This window comes from Neophocaena asiaeorientalis, unplaced genomic scaffold, assembly GCF_003031525.2.
Source record: "Neophocaena asiaeorientalis asiaeorientalis breed wild unplaced genomic scaffold, Neophocaena_asiaeorientalis_V1.1 scaffold424, whole genome shotgun sequence".
NCBI classification, from domain to species: domain Eukaryota; kingdom Metazoa; phylum Chordata; class Mammalia; order Artiodactyla; family Phocoenidae; genus Neophocaena; species Neophocaena asiaeorientalis.
This window is the reverse complement of record NW_020174430.1, coordinates 1,918,273-1,938,786: the sequence shown is the minus strand read 5'-3', so window position 1 is coordinate 1,938,786 and position 20,514 is coordinate 1,918,273. Positions and strand designations below refer to the sequence as shown.

Here is a 20,514-nt window from a genome sequence, read left to right as displayed (position 1 = left end):
CAGTCACCAAGGAAGCGGCACCCCGTGAGCCCCGGGGTGATCAGTTACCATGTGGCATGTCGCATCAGTTTGAATCTGGGTTAGCTAATCCAGACCACAGATCTGGGAAAAGCTGCTCGTCTAAATTACTCTGATCCACAGGTTGATTCTGATTATCCTTCTCCTCTCCCCTTGATCCATCTTCTGTTTCCATAGCAGCTAAAACCCCCGTAAAATGGAAGCATCAGGTCCAGTCCCCTGGGGAAATGAGGCGGCTGGATGGCCAGGAGGGAGGGAAGGATGCTAGGGCACAGTGGTGAGAACCTCAGCAAGAGGAATGGAGAGGGTGCCAGTGCAGAGGGAAGACAAAAGTGCTTGTGAGGAGAAGAGAGAGAAGAAAGAAATGGCAATGTGGGATGAAACAGAAGGAGGCTGTGTAGGAGGCTGTGAGAGATAGGAAGGCGGAGAACAAAAACAGAAAGCATGAAAGGACAAGACAAAAAGAGGAGCTGTACAGAGGAGAAGGGAAAGAAGAAAAAAAAAGAGAGGGGAGGGGCGGGGGAAGAGAGGAAAGGAGAGGAGAGAAGAGGAAAGGAGAGGAGAGGAAAAGGAAAGGCGAGGCACCCAGAAAAGGACGAAGAGCTGCAGGACCAGAGGAGGGATGAGAAAAGACATCAAGCAGGAGACAGAGGGGACTTGCAGGATGGAGGGGGCGGTACCACCTGCCAGAAGGAAAGTCCATGTACCTGGGATGATGAATGTTTGCGTATGCTAATGGCACAGACGGCCCTGGAGTCCAGTGGCACTGAGGTTCCGGTATTAAGCAGTGACGAACGGCGTGCACCATGGGCCAGAAAGTCTGTCCATCTGGGTGCCTCACCCTGGGATGTGCCCCAGGGCCAAGTTCCATCACTAACAACTTCATGCACAGTGAAGCCTCCTCCCAGACTGTGGGCCAGTCCACATGTGAGATCATTTCCAAGATCATTTCCAGTCAAGAGATTGGCAGAAATTCCAGCATCTCTCTGATTCCTTTGCTCATGGTGGTAGTGTCAGGAGCGGTGGCTAGGGACAGCTCCCAGCGTTTCAGGCCAAACACAATGAAAACCTCATCCCTTTTCTGAAAACCTCCATAGGGCTAACTGTTACCCTGAGAGAGGGAATTTGGTTTCTGGGGCCCATGCATAGTCTTCAACTGATTTTTTTTTTAATGTCCAGGTGCAGTAAACCTGTGACGCACTGCCTTCTTCAGGAATGAAGGATGCCTGCCCCAGGGGGTGGACGGACAGCCCTCGGCTGCAGCCCCTCATGGGGACCGTCTCATACGAAGAGAGATGCCTGGCCTAGGTCACAGCTCTTCTGGGGACAACCCGAATTCCCTGACCTCGACCGTTGTGCTGGCATAAAAGGCCACCCCCATAACCTCAAGAGAGGACAATTCATCCTATCTTCAGAATGCCCCACAGGGCTAGTAGAGATGCTTCCCTGGTCATCATGGCAACTCAACCTCTCCCTCGGCCTGACCCCGCCTCCCTCCCTCCCCTTCCACAGGCTTGATCCCAAGGGCACCTCCAATAAACTTCTTGTTTGCCAGTCACCTTCTCAGGGTCTGCTTTAGGGGGACTCAGCCTGAAACACCCAGCAAACCACGCTGGTGGCGACTTTAGCATCTTTATTTTTATTGAAATCTAGTTGATTTAAAATATTGTGTTAGTTTCGGGTATACAACAAAGTGACTCAGTTCTCTCTCTATATATATGTATATGGATATATTCTTTTTTGGATTCTCTTCCCTTAGAGTTTATTACAAGATATTGAATACAGTTCCCTGTGCTCTACAGTAGGTCCTTGTTGTTTATCTATTTTATAGCAGTGTGTGTCTCTTCTTTAGCCTCCTTAAACCTGCGTGACCCAGCAATGCACTTACCTTCATACATACATACAAGCATACACACACACACACACACATATATATACATACGTACATAAATATAGTCTATGTTAGCCAGATATAAGCAGTGAAATTAAGGATCTTTTTCAGGTCTCTGCTCAAATGTCCCCTTGTCGAAGGCCTTTCCTGACCAAACCTCTTGTCCTCCTGTCAATGTACCCTGCTCTATTTTCTCATCCTTATCACCACATACTATTAACATTATTATTTTGGTTACTCATCTCATGACAATGTGAGCTCATGAGAGCAGGGACTTGTCTGTTGTGGTTTATTGCTATATAAACACTCAATAGACGTTTTAGAACTAATGTAATGCAGCTCGCATAAAAGCTAGCTTAATAATAAATGGCATGTTGCCTTAAATTCTAAAAGTTTAACGTTCAATCCGTGAAAGCACAAAACAACACTTAGCCCGGTCTGCAAAACGTCTAGACGTTTAGACAAAGTGAATTTTGCAATTCAGTCACACACTAAGTTGTACTTGTTATCTAGGATTAATCAGAGTAAAGCAACAAGAAAACCACAGAAGGACTAATGGCCTAGCGACCAGATATTTGGCACTGTTGAAGCAGCACCGACGTGGAACTCTTCCTTGTAGGCATACGGCCATCCCAAACCCTCATCCATCATTGTGTGTTTGTGTCTCCTCTCTCTTACAAAACAGCCAGCTGAACAATGCCACCAACACCGAGCACACTCCTCCATCGCCAAACGTGACCAGGAAAGTCGCCCAGAACAGCTTACCACCACTTCACCCAGAAACAACTAGGATTAATTTCCCAGGGACTGGAGACATCCTCCAGTGTGATTTCTGAAATCTCAGAGCACGTGCCTGTCTTGCACTGAGAACACCGATATTCTCTGCGGAGCCATGAGCAACTTGTTATCAGGCCACCAAGAATGGGGAACACTTGACACCAAGTCACCGGCGTCATAACGTCCTGCCAAGGCCAACGATTCTCCCACTTCCTCTCACGACACGATACACCAAACTGCTTCTCTCACCTTTGGGGGAGATGTGTCTCCAAGTAACCGTCGGCTCCGGTCGACCCGTTGCTATGCAGGTGAGGCTGACATTGTTGCCTTCGTTGATGGAGATATCAGAAGAAATCTCTACAATTTTGGGAGATACTGTGGAGACAATACAGGTAGAAAGAAAATTAAAATCCTGCTGAAACATTTCTTTGTTGTCTTCAAGTGGTAGTTGGCAGAATAACCCAGGGATGGCAATACTGGGGCTATAGAGTCGAGCACGAGGAATCAGAGGAGTCACCTTACACGTGAAAGAAATGTCTCACCTCGACGTCAGCTGCTATTTCCTCCTACGTACACGCAACGGCAGAGGGTCTGAAAGGGACGGTTCCACTGCAGCCCCACAGGACCTGTTCTAGCCCCCCGCCCTCTTCCGGTCTCCACTCTCACCCACACGCTCCGCCCGCCCCGGCTCCACACCGCGTCACGGCCGTCTTTATATGATGCTCTTCTGATCATATTGCGTCTCTGCCTGAACACCTCCAACCATTCCTACTGCCCACCTGAAGACACCGAAGCCCCTCACCCAAGCAAACCAGGCCCTTCGGAATCAAGCCCGAACCTGTTTCCACTGACATTCCTGGCGATTCCACCTCCACTTGCCCTGTTGTCACCCCCAACTCATCATGTCCTTCCTGGTCAGCCTGCATTTGGGATCTATATTCTTCCTTCTGTCCTTCCTGGGAAACTCCCAGTCATCCTTTTAGACCCAAATCATATGCCACTTTGTCGCAGCTTTCCCTACCCCTACTCCCTCTGGCCTACTGCACAACTCAAAGATCCTGCACCCAGATATGTTACACACACCTGAGGGGGGGTCAATCAGACGTGACAGACTTGGCCTCTTTCTCTCTCTGTGTCTTAGATTAATCCCCCCAAAGGATGAAGAGGTTCATCCCAACTGTAGATCTGGGGACAGAATCCCCCAACTTTGTTTAGTCTTTCGTTTTGCAGCCAGGGTTTCCTTAGGAAGTTAACATTATGTCGTGCCCTTTCTCATTTATGTTTTACAGGACAGCATCCCACGGGGATGAGCACGGCCAGCGGTGTACATCTGTCTCATTCTGGGGCTCAGAGGTGGAAGCTCATTGCTGCTGCACATCTAAGCCCAATTCTCCAGTATCATCTTTACCACTCGCGAATGTGATGCTTGACCATGAAATGACTACTCATTTGTCTCGTCTGCCAATGGGTTTATAAAGTAAGGGTGTCTTTTATTGGGCAGCCCCCCCAAACTCCCAATTCTTGGCCCTTATCTCACTGTGCTGTAGTTATTTGCATAGCATCCCTCACCCCCTAGACCATGAGCTTTTTTGATGGCTTGAGCCAGGTCTTACTTACATTTATATCCATAGTATAAAATACAACACATATTTATAGGATGGAATTATAATGGCTGTTCATGGGAGCCACCTCCTCACCTGGCTACATGTCTGCGACAACCTCAGAACCGGGCCGTTAACACAGTCATTTCAGTTCTACTCACACTGGTTTTGGCACACTAGCTCTTTACAGGTTAAGGGCCCATGTCCGGTTCTATGAGGCGTCTTCAGGTCAGGTTGCCTCCTTGCATCGGCATGCTTCTGAGCCACCCCCGTGTGCTATTCCAGGACCCATTATCCCCAGGACACACTGCCATCTGGCCTGCAGGAGACCCCAGGCAAGCTGACCATCGCCCTTATTCCCTGGATGGGACCAAGGTCACGGGGCAACCCTCACAGGAAAATCAGACTGGTTGGAACTTTCCGTGCTGGTCTTTCCTCTCCTGGATCCATTCATCACTCACTCCTGATGGTGTTGGATTTTTTCCTCCAGAAAGGAGCGTGTCGTGCAGATAGCTGCTCTCAGCCTTTGCTCCTTTCCCTCCTTCTCCTGAAAATTGACTTCCCATCTGTTTCCACACAGCGCCCAACCAGGAACGCTCATTAGCAAGAATGAACTGGACTTTGGTTTCTGAGCCCCAAGCCCTTGCTACTGGTTTTGGTCCCTTCGCCTCTTTCTCCAACTGTCTAGACCTACTGGAAGCATTCAACCTCATTCAAGGTTGAGCTGCCACCCCTTCCACGAGGTCTTCCAGGTGACGTCCAAGGGGATGTGGCTTCTCCTGCTTGGAGACTCTGTAGCCTCCTCCACGGCATTAAAATAAACTGGCTTATGTTACCTTGTCTCATCTTTCTCCTTGGCTATAAATTATCATAGTATAAGATATTGGACAAGAGCCTTGCTCATCTTTTTATTTTCTGCTGTCTCCAAAACGGTCCCTTGCATAAAGCAAGCACCAATTAATCATTTTTAGTCTTAAATCCGCGTGGAGCTTCAGGTAAAGAGGCAACTGTGGTGTGACGTTCTGTGTGTGCGAGTGTGTGTATGCCCTTGCACACATATATACCTGTATTCTCATGGATATTTGGCAGGACAGACACAATGGACGGTTGATGTGGCCAGGGCTGGGAAGTGACCGCTGGCTCTAAGACACGGGACTTCTAAGACATTATATTGTGATTCATGGCTGTATCATTTTAAAAGCTAGATTGAACCTTCCAGGAGAGAAAGATACTTGATGAGTTAATGACTGGACACTTGATTTGCTGACTGTCCGAAGGATCCAAATTTGTAAGCTCTCTAAGTTCTAGAATCATTTAAATTTGATGTATTTTATTCGCAGAGCTTTAACTGGGACTTGCACTTCTTGAACCCCACCTCACCCCCAAGCCATACATTCGCCTGGCCCTGATCCTGCCCACCCTTGGCACTCACACAGCCTTGCCTGTTTCCCAGAGGACAGGCTGCCTGCAGAATGGCTGTGCTGGCCTTGCAGACATCGCTTTGACTCTGCAGGTAAGTAATTTACTGATCTGTAAAGCACTCTGAGATGCTCTGTGAGGGATTATGTCACGAAAATGCCATGCAATAAAATAAAAAAAATGATGGACTTTGTGAACACAGGGTGATTTAGGGTTTGTAGCTGGAAGTGTGCTCAAAGTACATTTTAAGTGGAAATCAGGCAGGGTAATGAATTACTCTTGCTTTGGAAGGGCTTCCTGGGAGTTCATTTTCCTGGCTTCTTACATGATAGCTAATCTGCTAATCATACACTAGAGAACAATGGACAGTCCTCAAGTAGAAGAGAAGGTAGTCTGGGCCAAGCTGTTGGCACAGTAAGTATATAAAATGAGACCATCACACCTCATGCTTGGAAGAATCATCTAGAATTGTCTCCCTCCACTAACAACTGGAACGTGTCCAACTCACGAAGTGGCAGTTGGTGAAATGCTTGGCCTTTCAATCCTGCCTCAGGGTGTAGCTTGAAGGTGGCAAATTGCCTCGAGATGACTTTGAAAGGTAGACCATTCGTGGCATAGAGCTGAGACGGTTTGACCAGAGGTGCAACCCCAATCACCAGAACCAAACTGGCACAGTGCCAAAGATGCTAGGCGGTTAGAAGTATCACCTTCCAGGTGGCAACTTCTAACATGTTGTCAGTATTTAAAATGAAAGTGAATTGACAAGGATGCACTATGGTCTTAGCTAATCCATGTTCGTAAGAAAATTCTGACCCACTGAGATAGGGCTACTTACATTTTTATATTGTTTCCATGGATACCTCCTGCGTCTTATCTCATCTCATCATGCAGGTGGTTGGAAACACACTAGGATTGCTTTGTTTTCATTGATTCACTCACACATTCATTCATTCTTTCATTCATCAATACTCACTGAGCACTTCCTTATACCAGTGTTGTGCTTAGCCCTAAGGGGCAAGACATCTAAAAGACACAGTGTTTACCCTCAAGGAGTCCACAGTCTAGAGATGCAAAGACAGGAGCAGAAGCAAACCCCTTTAGTGCACTGTGACATAGAAGGACAGATAAGGTGTTGAGGAAATGCAGAGGAGAGACACATTAGCCAGCCTGGAGATGCATGTCATGGAAGGCTCCTTGGATATGAGACACCTAAGCTAATCCCCAGAAGACAAGCAAAAATGAATCAGTTCTGAGGAGGAAAGGCATTTTGGGCAAAGCAGGTGATGTTAGAAAAATACTATTAGTAAGACTTTCGGTGGCCAGGCATAATTATTAATGGAAGGATAGCTACTGGAGGAGACATGGCCAAAAGTCACTCAAGCCCTGAGTGAGCACCTACTATATACACACTGTGGCTTAGGTATGTCCATGACGTGCAGCAATGCACACATTTTCTTGGCCCTCCATGAACTTACAATCTGTTTGGGGAAACAGTGCATATATACGTCCCACCGCGTCACAGGGTTGTGTGGGATTGGATGCTAAAAGGTTGGTACAGACATTGCACTCTGTGAGTTAGTAAGAGTGTGGGTGTCGGCACAGCTTCTCCTGGGCTACAGAGTCTAGTTCGGGTACCAACAAAAGAGAAACGGTCATGTCTGCAGAGCAAGTGAAGCTGCTTCAAGTGGGACAGAAGTGCATGGGCACGGTTGGGAAGGCAGAAATCCAGGATGCGTGTGAGGATACAAAGTCTACTCAGCAGCAGAGGTGATGGAGAGCAGTGGTCCAGATCCTGGCTCTACTACGTTCAAGTTGTGCAGCCTTGGCCCAGTTACCTCACCTCTCTGTGCCTCATGTCCTCAGGTCGTGAAGCCAATTGCACATATCTCACCGGATCCCTCTGAGGATTTAGGGGTAAGTTTATGAAATGCACTTACAGAGCCTCTAAGCGATGCGAAGTATGCAGTAAGTGAGTTTTCGTATATTGTGTGCTTGGCAGACACATATGTCACGTCAACACAGAATGGAAGGTTGATAAATTCTAACCTACTCGAGGAAGAATGGGATACAAGGTCAATGAGGTAAACTAGAGCCGGATTACAGACCAGCCTGAATGGCCAGGTCCTTCCTGGGTTTTACCTCTATCCTATAGGCAATGGCAAGCATTTGAAATTGTTTAAAAAAGGAAATACTATACATAAATATATAGTGAATATACAAATATATTAATATACTTTAAGCAAAATAAGCTTGTAACAGTGTGTCAGAGGGAATGGGTAGACAGACACTGGATTTCGGAGAGTGATGTTCAAAGCCTGGGTTAAACTGTGGGCTCCGTAAGGGTGGAAAGAAAAGGATGGGTTTGAGAGCAAAGCCGAGGACAAGCTGCGGGTGCCTGATGGTGCCTGGATGGGGGATTCAGGAACACGGAGTCAAATGAAGGCCATTTTGTTCAACAGCAGCTGGATGGCCGAGCTGGCAGATCCCTTATGTTATATGAATAACGTCTTTGGGGGAGAACATTAGTGTGATTCTGTTTTAGACAAGCTGATGAGATGACAAGGGGCCAGCAGGGTGGCAGAACTATTCTGTTAGCAGCTGGGATCACACAGCCAAAGGTCTGGGGTGAGTCTGAGACCTGCTAAGAGTCCAAGATTCCTTAAAAAAGGCCATCAGCTTATTTCCACATTGATGGATGTGATGTCTCTGCTGCCTTTTGAGGTCTGAATCTAGAAGGATCAAGAAGTGGTTAGATTATGTTTGGAAAAAGGCAGAGACTCCCTGAGCCATGCTTTTTGGATAGAGTTCCACATTTAATTTATTATGTTAAGGTTTAATCTGGCTCTTATTGAATTTTAATTCAAATGTGTAAATAATTAAATAACATAATTATTAAAACAGTATTCTAGGGAACTTCCTCACTCTTCGTGTAGCCTCCACTGCCCAGGTGTTAAATTCTAATAATTATGTCATTAATATATAGCAATTTTGCTGTTTTTAGCACACAGTAGATATCCTATTAAATCCAAATTGAGATGTTTTATTAAGCCCTTCACGGTCCCGTGGGGCTGAGGATGCATAGAAGCGGCTTGCACCAGGTTCCTCTGTAGGACGCACGCAGATCTATGCATCCCAGGTGCTGCCTCTGGTGCTGGTGGCATGTCCCCCGTTCCCCCTGCCCCCCACCCACCTCCTCTCTGCAGTGAAGGTCTGAGATGCCCACGGGGGCTCGGGACAGTTCCCACAGCAAGGGCTGCGCCACAGCTAAGGCCTTGGCACCTTTGTCTTTGCAGAATTAAAGGAGCCGTCTGAAATACCCTCGACTTTCCTGGTGTCCAGACCACACAGAGACATCCAGGCCTGGGTCCATAACCTGGTGCATGAATGTCCACTCCACTGGCCTCCTTTCCTCCTGAAACACCTCAGGCCAGTCTTTGGTTCTTCAAAGTCTCCTTCCTCCCTGATCTTCACTTGGCCGGGTCTGTCTTGTTCTTGAAAACTCAGCTCCTCCATGAAGCCTTCCTCGACCGTCTCTCCTGAAGTAGAACTCCCCACACCAGACTGCTGCATATGGTCTGCTCTCCCCAGTAAAACGTTAGCCCAGCTGGTCGTCTTGTTCACTGAAGCGTTCCGCACACACCACGATGTCTGAACACAGTCTGTGTTCAACACGTAGTTTTTGAATGAATGAATGAAAGTGTTTTGACAAGGCTGTATGGAAATGCAAGTACCTCAAAATGACTGCATTCCCTCAACATCTCTGAATAGCCCTCGAAGACTCTCCGCATGTATAATAATGTCAATGGTTACTATTTATTAAATACCTGCTGTATAACCGCTGTTTTACATATATTGCCCTCACTTTATCTTACCCCTGCATTAACCCCACAAGTAGATATTATTTCTAAGCAGACCAACTGTCCTGGTTTACCAGGAACTAAAGGAGTCTCCTAGAACACAGGACTTTCAGCGCTAAAACCAGAAAAGTTCCAAGTCATTGGTCACCCTAATTGTTTCCTTTCCCACATTTTACAGATGAAGATACATCTGTTCAGGGAGGTCAAGGATATATTCAAGGACATGCAACTGAAAATTGCAGAGTTCCAGAGTGTTTTCTTTTAATGAGGGGATAGATGGGTTAGAAAAACAATAAATGCATGTTGAAATTTGGATGCATACATAAAAATAAACAGAAACCAACTATATATGTATATGAACTGAGACTATGAATTTCTGTTGTGCGTTAGAAATTTTACAGGAACTTTGACTCCATTATTTAATTTAATCTCACAAGAATCCTATGAGGTGGTACTATTACTATTCCAATTTACAGATGAAGAAACTAAGGCTTTGTGAGCTATTAGTGAGGTGCTCCTGTTACCCAGATAACAAGTGTTGAAGGTGGGACCCGAATACAGATTATATCTGATCCCAAATGTATTCTCTCCATAGAGAGTTCGTGCAGTGGAGTGCACACAGCCAGCCTGGGATTCTCTGGGTCTGAAGTCTTGCTGATTCACCCTCCCGCGTGGGGCACCCTGCTTTTGCACCTCCACGTGACCACCTGTCTGCCCACAGGGCATCTAGGAAAGGGGGCACTCTCTGTCATCCTTACACGGCATTGCTCTCTATCAGGAGAGTGGGTGGGAGGTTTCACCAATGTATGTTTGGACCATACAGCGTTTGCAGGACTATCTCATCTTCCTCCCTCTTCCGTCACGGGCACTTCCTACCCATCCTCCGCCTGTTCATCGTCCTCCCACTGTGCACTGGACCAGGGAGCCGCGGCTTCCGGGGAGCTTTCATTTGAGGCAGGGCTGTAGCTGCTGCTTCCTGTAACCAGGGGTCCCAGCTGTCCCCATAGCATGACAGAGGAGTGATCAATCGGACCCACTGCTGAGTCTGCTGAGAAGTGTTTCTTTGGCTTATTTTGACTGAAAAGACTAGTCAGTCTGTCTTTTCTTCTCTCCCTTTTCCCTTCTTCCTTCTTTCCAATACAAATATTTGTATAATAGGACACCAGTATTGTGGGATCTGTGGGATCTCTTAAGAGAAAGAATTCTAAGCGTTGCATCAGAAGGCCAGGTATGTGAAGCCCAGACCCGACTATTACTAGCTGTATAAACTCATGTAAATCCTTTAACTCTGATTATTTTAGTTATATCAATACCTATCTTGCCTTTTTAAAACACATGTTCTGTGGATCAGATGAAACTGTGAGAAATCACATTTTAAACATAAAGTGCTATTCAAATGCGATTTATTAATGTTACTAAAAACGTGTACTTCTAGAGGCCAGGATGAGGCTAAATTTGGACGTCAGGTGCAGTGCGGGGCCGGGAGGATGCTCTGGTTTAGAGGCTGAGATGGACTTGCCTGCCCCCGCAGGTGGGTGCTGACCACTTCTTCAGATGCTCTAGTGGTTCTGAGATAAACAGCATCTTGAAGTGACTGCGTGGAGGCAGTGGGGGATGGAGGTCTGCTATAGGACCCTCCCCCCTCGCCAGCACTGGGCTTGCTGCCTCCGCTTTCCAGAAGGGAAAGGTTAGAGTCTAGAGATTCAGAAGCCCAAATGAGAGCCTGACCATGCAGAGAGCTCCTTGATGACACGGCCTCGGGCGGCCTGTTAGTTCTTTTCCCAGAATCATTTTGTCATTTCTTCCATCTCATTCTTTCTTTCTCTCCATACTAAAACCATTCGCGTTTACGGGGGAGAATCAGGAAGTCCGGGGAGAAAAGCTAGTGGTTTATTTGGGATTAGTCATAAACCACTGGTTCTGAAGTTCGGAATTTGTTCCTTTCAGGATCAGCTGAAATGTGGAAATTTTTATGAGCTCTGCTCCCTGATCCAGTTTCGTCATTCCTGATAGAGACGTTGGAGAGGAAAGTAAACACCACGCAGGCCCCACTCCACACTTCACTGCTTTGGGGCCTATTCGAGTAAACTGAATTTCACAGCAACCTACTTGTCACCATCGGAGCTCCGTTATATTTGGCGACATCCGAGAAACTGCCGGGAATGCTCTCTTCATCAATCGTTTAATGGGGGGATGTAAGGTAATTATTGCTAATCACGATATCCAGACAGGGAGAGCGACTGTACAGCTCTAGCGTGATGGCCGCTGCTTTGGGTTGAAGGTACGTGACGGGCTTCACCCTCCACACCCCCGATCGGGGCCAGCTCTTTAGGGACCAGTTCAGGAAGGGAGCAGAGGCGGGACGGGGAGGGAACGACCATGGACACCTTGTACGCCGAGCACTTTGCCAGGGGCTTAACATTTGCTGCTTCCTTTTAAATCCTTTTGGTAGCTCATAGGCATCCCCCCCACTGTATAGTAAAGACCCTGAAACTCAGAGAGGTAATGCAGTGAACCCAAGGTCCTCATACAGGAAGTCAGGCAGACTGCAGATACTTTAATAAGGTGTCCCTACAAAAATCAACTAAAATGTACACAAACGGGTCCTCAAAGATGAAAATGATAGTACAAAAATATGGAATCAATTAAGAACCTGATTCAGCTACCTGACTTCATGAGGAAAACTGAAAAAAAATTAAAAAGAGAAACCCAGAAAAAGATTCTTTTTATTATTCCTCATGGAAGAGAATTAATATTTGTCATACACCTAATAAGTACTAGATACCGCCCGTTTCTCTTCCTATTTAATCCAGAACACTGAGGCTGTAACCAGTTCCTAACCTGCCCTAAGTCAGGGAGCTAGGAAGTGGCAGATCTCAGACCTAAGCTCTGCCTACAGGGTTTTGGAATCAGACGAGATACGTCCTATAACTCAAGGCACTTAGTGAACTGCTTACCACGCTGCAGAGGAATGCTATCATGATCGAGATAACGCAGAGTCCAATCGATTCCAGGTACAGAGCATTACTGCCTGCCGTAAAAGCCAACCCAGCAGGGCTGACCAGGGTTTCGGGACAGTACACCTAGGACAAGGTTTCTTCCCACGGTCTCAGAGGTAGTGGCTGGCAAGGTGCTTCTGGTCTCTCCTGATTCTAATTTTTCTTCACCAGGAGCTGTCTATTCCTGCTGGTCGCAGCAGCCAGAGCCTCGCCACATCCTTGGAGGCCCTGCCTTAAAGCCTCTTCAAGTGGATTCTTTTTCTGCCTTGGCATCCAGCATCTTTCAGTGGTTCTCACTTTCCAAAGCAGGCATGCAGCTGATGCCCACGAAACTCGAGGGGCCCGTTAAGGACAGCTACCCAAGTGTGACTGCCGCTCGTGCCGTATCCCAGACCCCAACCTCCAGACACACTTTTTCCACAAGCTGTTGAAGATCTGCAGAGAAAGGAGACCCAGCCCCCATCTGGCTCAAGACACACTGCCGGGCCCCGCAGACAGCCTGGGCCTTAGCTAGAGGGACCCTTTACATACTGCAGCTTTAAGTCCTCCGTTCCTGTGCTACCACTGCATTTTTAACAGGGCTCATTTTTCTCCCCATTCAGGAAGATGTACCTCTGCCCCTTGGATGTCCTTCCTTCTGCTCAGAAACCCACTGTGTGGACAGAAGAACGGTCTTTCTACGATAGCGCTGTCACCAGACCCAAGGATGAGCTTCACACTTTGCCACCCTGAGAGTAAACAATACGCAAATGTGCCTGTACACGTCACCATAATCTCCCAGACTCCTGGAAAAGATTTTCTTTGTTCAGACTCTCCTCGTGCCCTTAAGAGCTGCCCAGGAGAGCAGGTTCCAATTAGTCCTTTCTCCCAGGCTGCCCCATCCAGGTCAGATGGAGGCAAAGGGTCAAAGGGCCACGGCAAGGATGGAGCCCTGCCTCCTGGGGGCCCTGTGCTCAGCTCTGCAGAAGCCGGCGTCTCCAGGCTGTCAATGTGCTGGCTGCCAATGGTGCCAGGATCACTTCCATTCCCAGCTGCCTCGGTGGCACCATCAGCACTTTAATTCCTAGCTGCCTGGAAGCACTGGTGGTTATACGCTCACGCCCAAGCCATAAAACGTGTGCGGCGGGGAACTGCGCTGACTGCAGCGGGAAGGTGGCCGCAGGGGCCTCCCCACCCCACCTTGACCACCGTATGGTCCAAATTCTTCCACAGACTTTTCTCTTTCCCTCAAGCACCCTCAAGGTTAAGTTCAGAGGAAGGTGGACAGCCCGAAGGGGAGTTTCTGCCTCTCTCCATCCAAGTACCAATGGTGCCAACATTGAAATGAAGCTGTGAGTTATACCCACTCTCCCTGTGACGATCATCTTTGGCAATAATTAAGGCTAGTGGAAGGAACACCTCATTATCTGGCCTTGAATCCAGAGGCCCAGGAAGTGGCCCCACTGCTGTGCAAAAGAACTTGTCAGTTGGTTTTAAGTGGAGTTTTTGTTCCGAGGCCTTATTGCCACTAAATCCCTCACAAAGGTTACGGTCTGTGAACAGATCAAGATGAAGCCTCTTCCCCTCTAGAACGACGGGTAGAGATGCAGGCTGGTCTGTTTGAATCTACAGTTTCTTAGCTCTGTGAATCCCCCTGTGAAATGGCAGGGATCCGGGGCCAGGGAGGGAGCACAGTTGGAAAGAGAATAAAGTTCCAACAAGACTTCTTGTTAATACAAAGCTTGTCAAACACATCACCTAGAAACACCGAATGTCTTTATTAGATTCTTTTATCTCCCCCCTGAGACTGGGGGATGCCACTGGTTGCTTCTCGGTGGAGATGTCATCATCCAGAAACTAATTAAAGGCTACTCGGGAAACTGGGTCTCTCACACTCCGGAGAACAAAATGCATTAGCTACCTAAGTTAAAAAAATATCACAAGCGAACTTCATATCAAAAAGGGCAAGTTGGGAATTTGACAATAACTCTCTTTCTCCCTCATCAGCTCACAGCAGACAGAAGTGGGCCCATCAGGATGTCAGTGAGTCTTGACAGGAGGCCACCGGCTCCTTGGCACCCCTCAGGAGGGGAGCTCTCCTCTCCTGGTACGGGGGGGACGAGGGCACCTGACCACTTTCTGTGGGACATACGGTCGCATGGCCTCCTTGCCAGCATCCTCCCTAAGCCATAAGATCTCCAAGAGATGTGTGTCTCTGAATAACACTCATCTGTGCACATGAAAGAGCATCACCTTCTCCTTCTTCCCCAGGTTACCCTGCGGATTCAATGAGGTCATACACCTAAGAGCCTAGAATAATACTGGGTATACAGTGTGTGCTCAATAAAGGATAGCAACGTGGCCTCCTTAATTGTTCAATAGACAAGTTCACTTACTACGTCCCCAAAAGAGTTCTAGATTCCTCACCTCCTTCTCCTAATTGACCCGTCCTAGTTAATGACACCATCATCTACCTAAGTGTCCAGGACAAAGACATAGGAATCACCCATCATTTCTCCCTTTCCTTCAATTTCTACCTGCAGTTATCAATTTCTACGTCCAGTTATCAAGTCCTGTTGGCTTTATTTCAAAAATAACCCTCATGCTGCCTTGATACATTCTCTTCCCTCCCTTTTTCTACATTCCATTTTCTGCATCACAGGTGGACTAATTAAAAACCACAAGATAAATCTAATCATATCACCCCCTATTTAGAGACCTCTCATGGCAGCTGACTGCCCTTAGAATGACACTCAAAGTTCACACGGTGTCTCGAAGACTCTGCATAGCTGGCCCCTGACAAATTCTGCCCTTAGCGTGACTGCTTTGCCCAGAATCCACACAACTCCAGTCCCCGGACCTGCTGTCTGCCCTTGGAAGGTGCCCAGCTGGTCCTTCCCTCAGGCCTTGCAGTTTCTGTTCCCTGCCTGAAATGCTCTGTCCCCAGATCTTCACGTGGATACTTGTTTGTCACTCAGTTCTCACCTACTCTGCGTCCTTCCGGACCACAATATCTCAGAGAGCTCCTGGCCCCATCCCGGTATCTGCTTTAGTTATTTTATGGCCCCTGTCCATTCTCTGAAGTTCCCATTTATTTGTTTAGTGTTGCTGTTTACCTCTTCTCATTAAACCTAAACTCCGTACTTCCCCTCTGTATCCCTGTCACCTAGGACAGTGCCCAGCACACAGTAGGGACCCGGTACCTGCATGTTGAATACATGAACTTTCCTGGTCAGAATCAATTTCTCTTATCTTCAACCTCTCACAGCCCTTTGTTCAAAACACTCCCATACAGAACCCTCCTGCACTGTTGGTGGGAATGTAAATTGGTGCAGCCACTATGGAAAACAGTGGAGGTTCCTTAAAAAACTAAAATTAGTGTTACCATATGATCCAGCGATACCATTCCTGGGCATATATCCAGACAAAACCATAAATCAAAAAGATACACACACCCCTATGTTCATAGCAGCACTATTCACAATATCCAAGACATGAAAACAACCTAAATGTCCATCGATAGATGAGTGGATAAAGAAGATGTCGTACATATAAACAACGGAATGGAATGGAATATTACTCAGCCATAAAAAAGAATGAAATAATGCCATTTTCAGCAATATGGATGGACCTAGAGATTATCATACTAAATGAAGTAAGTCAGACAGTGAAAGACAAATACCATATGATATCACTTACATGTGGAATCTAAAATACAACACAAATTAACTTATCTACGAAACAGAAACAGACTCACAGACATCGAGAAGAGACTTGTGGTTGCCAAGGGGGTGGCTGGAGGAGGGAAGGATTGGGAGTTTGGGATTAGCAGATGCCAACTGTCATACAGAGAATGGATAAACAACAAAGTCTTACTGTATAGCACAGGGAACTATATTCAATATCCTGCAATAAACCATAATGGAAAAGAATATGAAAAAGAATATATGTGTATAATTGAATCACTTTGCTTTACAGCAGAAATTAACATAACATTGTAAATCAACTATACTTGAGTAAAATAAATTTAAAAAAAACAAAAAACACTCCCATACAGCAGATTATATTCTGCCTTGGTAACTGCTGGTATATGGACATTGCATCCTCGCTGGAATATGTGACCCATAAGGAAAGCTCTTTCATATTTTTATTTTTCTATGCTTCACCTTTGCACGTCCCAATGTGGATCAGGGTTCCTTGCAGACAGGAGGGACACAACAAATGACTGTTTACTCGTATGTTTGAACTGAATTGTACTTATTAATCTTTCCTGTGGCTCCCTGGTAGTAGAAGACATATTTCTGGTAAAAGTTTCTATGGACAAACTGTTATGGCCACATGCACCCCCAAAGCCACACACGTGTCCTGCGTGTGCACACACACCTCTCTGTTGTGAATCAGAGGGCGGGACAGCCGTATCTACTATTTCAAAATTTGCTGCTTGTTATGAAGCCAGAGAAAGTGTTGATGTGCTTCTGCGATGGCCAGGTTCCGTGTCTTCTGAGGCACCAGGACATCAAAGAAAACAATGGCCTATGGCCTGATCTTCTTTCATGGAGAAGGGTGTACAGAACTGCAGAGAAAAGCTAAACAAAAAACCTGTCACTGTCAAGACAATAAAAATAACTGTGCTACTGAAGATAAATCAGTAACTTTAATACTCCTCCCCTGCACTGGGCATCTTTTTTTTTTTTAAATTAATTTATTTATCTTTGGCTGCGTTGGGTCTTTGATGCTGTGCGTGGGCTTTCTCTAGTTGCGGTGAGCGGGGGCTACTCTTCGTTGTGGTGCACGAACTTCTCATTGCAGTGGCTTCTCTTGTTGCGGAGCACAGGCTCTAGGCACGGTGGCTGCAGGAGTTGCAGCACATGGGCTCAGTAGTTGTGGCGCACGGGCTTAGTTGCTCTGCGGCATGTGGGATCTTCCCGGACCAGGGCTCGAACCCGTGTTCCCTACACTGGCAGGCGGATTCTTAACCACTGCACCACCAGGGAAGTCCTGAGCTGGGAATCTTAACACAGGAAAGGTGTCTCCCAGCTGAAGTATTGGTTAAAAAGTTGGCCTTTAAATTACATTTGGGCTATTTCTTTTCTGGCTGGCTGTATTTTTTGTCATCTATCTAGAGGCTTAGGAAGACACACAGAAAAATAAATCTCGGTTCCGTTAAGCACACACTCTGGACTTGCATATTTGTTCTTAACTTCGGCCCCTCTTTCCTTCTATCTGCCCCCACCCCGCTCAACCTTCCCCCACCATCAAACACCGGCTCAGGGAAATGTTTACGATTGCTCCAGATACTCAGACGAGTCTACGTCCCTGTAATGACTGTTCATCATAGGAGGCTTCTTTCCTTTTTTTTTTTAATGAAGCTCTAGCGCTCATACCCCCACGAATCCTAGACTCCAGATATAAACTCATATGTGCTTATTTCTCTAGTCAAAAGGGGGGCAAGGAATCACTCCCCTTGTACACTGTCAGTTCAGGAACAAGGGTCAGCAGCGACAGCCATGGGTGCAACGCCAGGGGTACAGACGAGATCAGCACCAGTTAATGCACTGGCCTCCATTTGGAAGCAGGCACAGGGCCCAGCTGAGATGAATCAATATTTAATAATGGTTAGATACAGTTATGTGTGCACGAAGGGGTCTCCTTCCCACCCTCACGGGGAGCTGCTGTTAGCAACACTGCACATCAGCATCTCATAACGCCTGGTGCTAGCTCCTCTGGCAATTCCTATTTTTATCAGCAGTACCATCCGCTTCTAAATGCATAACAAAGATAATAAGCTAACTCCCCAGAAGAGATCTGTCTAGACCGAAGTGGGTAGGGACCGGCGTGTGTTCATAAAGGCCGGTGATGGAATTTTCCTTACGAGAGATGTGGGCTGGAAGGGTGCTCTGTGGTCCAGAAGGAGAGGAAACAACTTTGTTTCTGAGGGTACTTATCAGTGCAGAACTGGAAAGCAGGGCTCCCGGTTCTAGGGACATCATAGAGACGAGAGAGAAAGACTGCAGGCTGCTGCCCTCCCGGCTCCTCCATCCTCTGTCTGTGTAACCTAGAGCGCGTCACCTTTGTCCTACTTCACCTTTCTCATCTGCAATAGGGCAGGTTTCAGCTGGCCGGTTTCCCAAACTTGGCACTGTTGACCTTTGGGACTGGACGCTTCTGTGTTGTTTGGGGCTGCCCTGTCCATTGTAGGTTGTCGAGCAGCATCCCTGGTCTTCACCCACTACGTGCCAGGAGCATCTCTTTCTCCACCTGAGAGTCTAGACAACCACGACTGTCTCCAGACATTGCCAAATGTCCCCTGGAGGGTAAAATCACTGTCACACACCCCACGCCCACCCCTGGAGTCACCGGGCTAGCCAATCTCTAGGATGTCTCCTAACTTTCTTGGGCTCTACGTCTGTCTTTCCCTCCTTGAACATTTCCGTGTAGAGATGTTAGTTAGAGGCGCAGACTGCAATTGTTTGTAAGCTCCTCCCATATACACCCTTCTCTGGTTGCCTAACTGGGGTTCGCTTTCAAAGCCCAGACGTCCTCTGTGCGCCGTGAACCTCACTCCCCAGCCTTCCAGGGCTCAGCGGTGCCGTCTGAGCTGCCACCTTCCTTGGCACCTGCACCAGATGCTCCTCGGTTCCTGCTGCAGAGGCAGGTATCGTGGCCACAAGCACCTCTTGTTCCCAACGTCCCTCCGGGGCCAGAGGTGCCCAGACTGACCCTCTCCTTTGCACTTTACCTACTTCTGCTGGGCTCCCTCTCAGGCCCCCTCTGCAGGTTGCCAGCAACCCAGGGGAGAAGCTGCTGAATGGCTCATTACCCAGGGCAGATGTGTCAGAGGAGCCCCCCCCTGAGCACTGTAATGAACCCTTCAATTGGCTAGGAATGAATGCATTAATCTGGGGCGATTTGAGTCTTTTATCAGGCTGCCTAAAATACACTGCCTTTCCGAAGCTTACTGAGCAGGCATTTCACCCTAAAGGGATATGTAGGAGGGGAGACTATATCGGCACTAACTAAAACAGAACAGCTAAGAAAAATACGAAGTGGGGGGCGCAGAGCAGCAGCTACGGGTGTGCTGAACATACTTGCAGACTTCATCTGGTTTTTTCCAGGGCACCCGAGCCTAAAAAAAATCCCACCATCTGAACAACTTCCTTCCCAGTGAGGATGAAGGAAAGAGAAGCAAGGCTCTGGGAAGGTCCTCAGAGGAGGACATTTTCCTGTGGGACTGTCTAGTGAGGGTAGAGAGGCCAGAGGCCCGCCGGCTCCGTTCCCATCATGCACACGGTGGAGGCTGTTAGACGGATGGATACGGACAGTGGCCTTCAGGGATGCACGGTGCTCCCCTGGACATGGGGCCAAGCAGCCGTGTCCACATACCAGCCAGCAGCACACCCTCTCTGAGAGAATGACATATGTGCAGTCCATGGCCAGTCACCCGAGCTCTCAAACCCTCCTGCGTGAGGTCACAGGGACCCCCAGCCAGGGCGCCTGAGGCAATGGAGCTGGAGCCGGGGCAGAAGCGCAGGACTCCCAGCTCCAGTCCCCAGTGCACTCGGGGCCAAAGGGTTGATGTCTCGGGGCTTATTGTCTTTATTTATAAACTAGAAATGATTACAACTGCCTTGTCTTATAGGGTTTTTGTTAAGAACCAAATTAGGCAATTTATGTGAAAATGATTTCATATCATTAAAGAAAAAACTATGCGGCATGGCTGTGATGCTCTGACCCAAAGGCCGGACCATTTAGGGTGGGATGGGGGAGGGGAAGCGGTCTGTCCCACGCACTGGCCACGTGGGTGAGTAGCAGGGTCTCCACACGCTGCTGTCATCGTGAGGGTTCCTCAGGGAGCCATGACACCAAAGCCAAACCGAAAACGGGAGGCCACCTAAACAGCCTGAGACTTGATGGGGTTTCCACGGAGAAGTCTGGGCTGTTAGAAACGCCAAACTAACGTATTGGCGGGTCTG

The 20,514-nt window shown here is 47.7% G+C and overlaps 1 protein-coding gene across 5 annotated transcripts in view; it reads right to left on the bottom strand.

Annotated features, from left to right (window-relative positions):
* Positions 1–20,514, bottom strand: part of NTM (neurotrimin) — a 917,312-nt gene that overhangs the window by 117,413 nt on the left and 779,385 nt on the right. For all 5 annotated transcript variants that reach the window (XM_024756859.1, XM_024756856.1, XM_024756855.1 and 2 more), the window contains one exon: positions 2,936–3,061. In XM_024756859.1, the coding sequence (XP_024612627.1) occupies positions 2,936–3,061 (126 nt within the window). The remainder of the gene's footprint in view (positions 1–2,935; positions 3,062–20,514) is intronic.